General features: G+C 48.7%; 1 protein-coding gene across 9 annotated transcripts in view; it reads right to left on the bottom strand.

Annotated features, from left to right (window-relative positions):
* LOC107267214 (probable basic-leucine zipper transcription factor N) overlaps window positions 1-511 on the bottom strand; it is a 54,359-nt gene that overhangs the window by 19,547 nt on the left and 34,301 nt on the right. For all 9 annotated transcript variants that reach the window (XM_015738625.2, XM_015738618.2, XM_025084354.1 and 6 more), the window contains exon 4: window positions 315-441. In XM_015738625.2, the coding sequence (XP_015594111.1) occupies window positions 315-441 (127 nt within the window). The remainder of the gene's footprint in view (window positions 1-314; window positions 442-511) is intronic.

Genomic DNA, 511 nt, shown 5'->3' with positions numbered 1-511 from the left:
GGGGGGGGGGGATACTGGGTAAACGGAGTAGTGGGGTGGTTTGGAAGTGGACTAAGGTGGAAAACGGGACAAAGATACTTCCTGTTACCGGGCAGACGTGTATTGCCTCATTTATTTTCTATTAACGTGTAGAGAGGATTAGGGTGTCGGGCAGCGGTTGTCAACTTGAACCACTTAGGTGAGGGGGGGTGGAGGAGGGAGGCAAAACTAGCAAGGAACAAGAAGAAAAAGTCTTAACGAGGAATTTGGAATATGGCTGAACCAGAGTGGACTCTACTTGCAGGTTATAGGTCATAGATCGTATTTTTACTTACTCAGCGTAGCATTGTTGGCACGTGATTGGTCCGTCTGGGACCTCAGGAGTCTCAGACGATTGAGCTTGCTTTGTTGCTGATCCAGTCTGTGCCTCAGCCTTGCGAGTCTGTCTTGCTGTGCTGGCTCCTGTAAGCATGGAAGTCATAGGTAATTTAATTAATTCTTAACAATTACTGGGGAGGGGGGGGGGGGAAAG

The sequence above is a fragment of the Cephus cinctus genome, unplaced genomic scaffold (assembly GCF_000341935.2).
Source record: "Cephus cinctus unplaced genomic scaffold, Ccin1 Ccin1_scaffold0351, whole genome shotgun sequence".
In the NCBI taxonomy this organism is placed as follows: domain Eukaryota; kingdom Metazoa; phylum Arthropoda; class Insecta; order Hymenoptera; family Cephidae; genus Cephus; species Cephus cinctus.
This window is presented reverse-complemented; position numbering and strand designations above follow the sequence as displayed.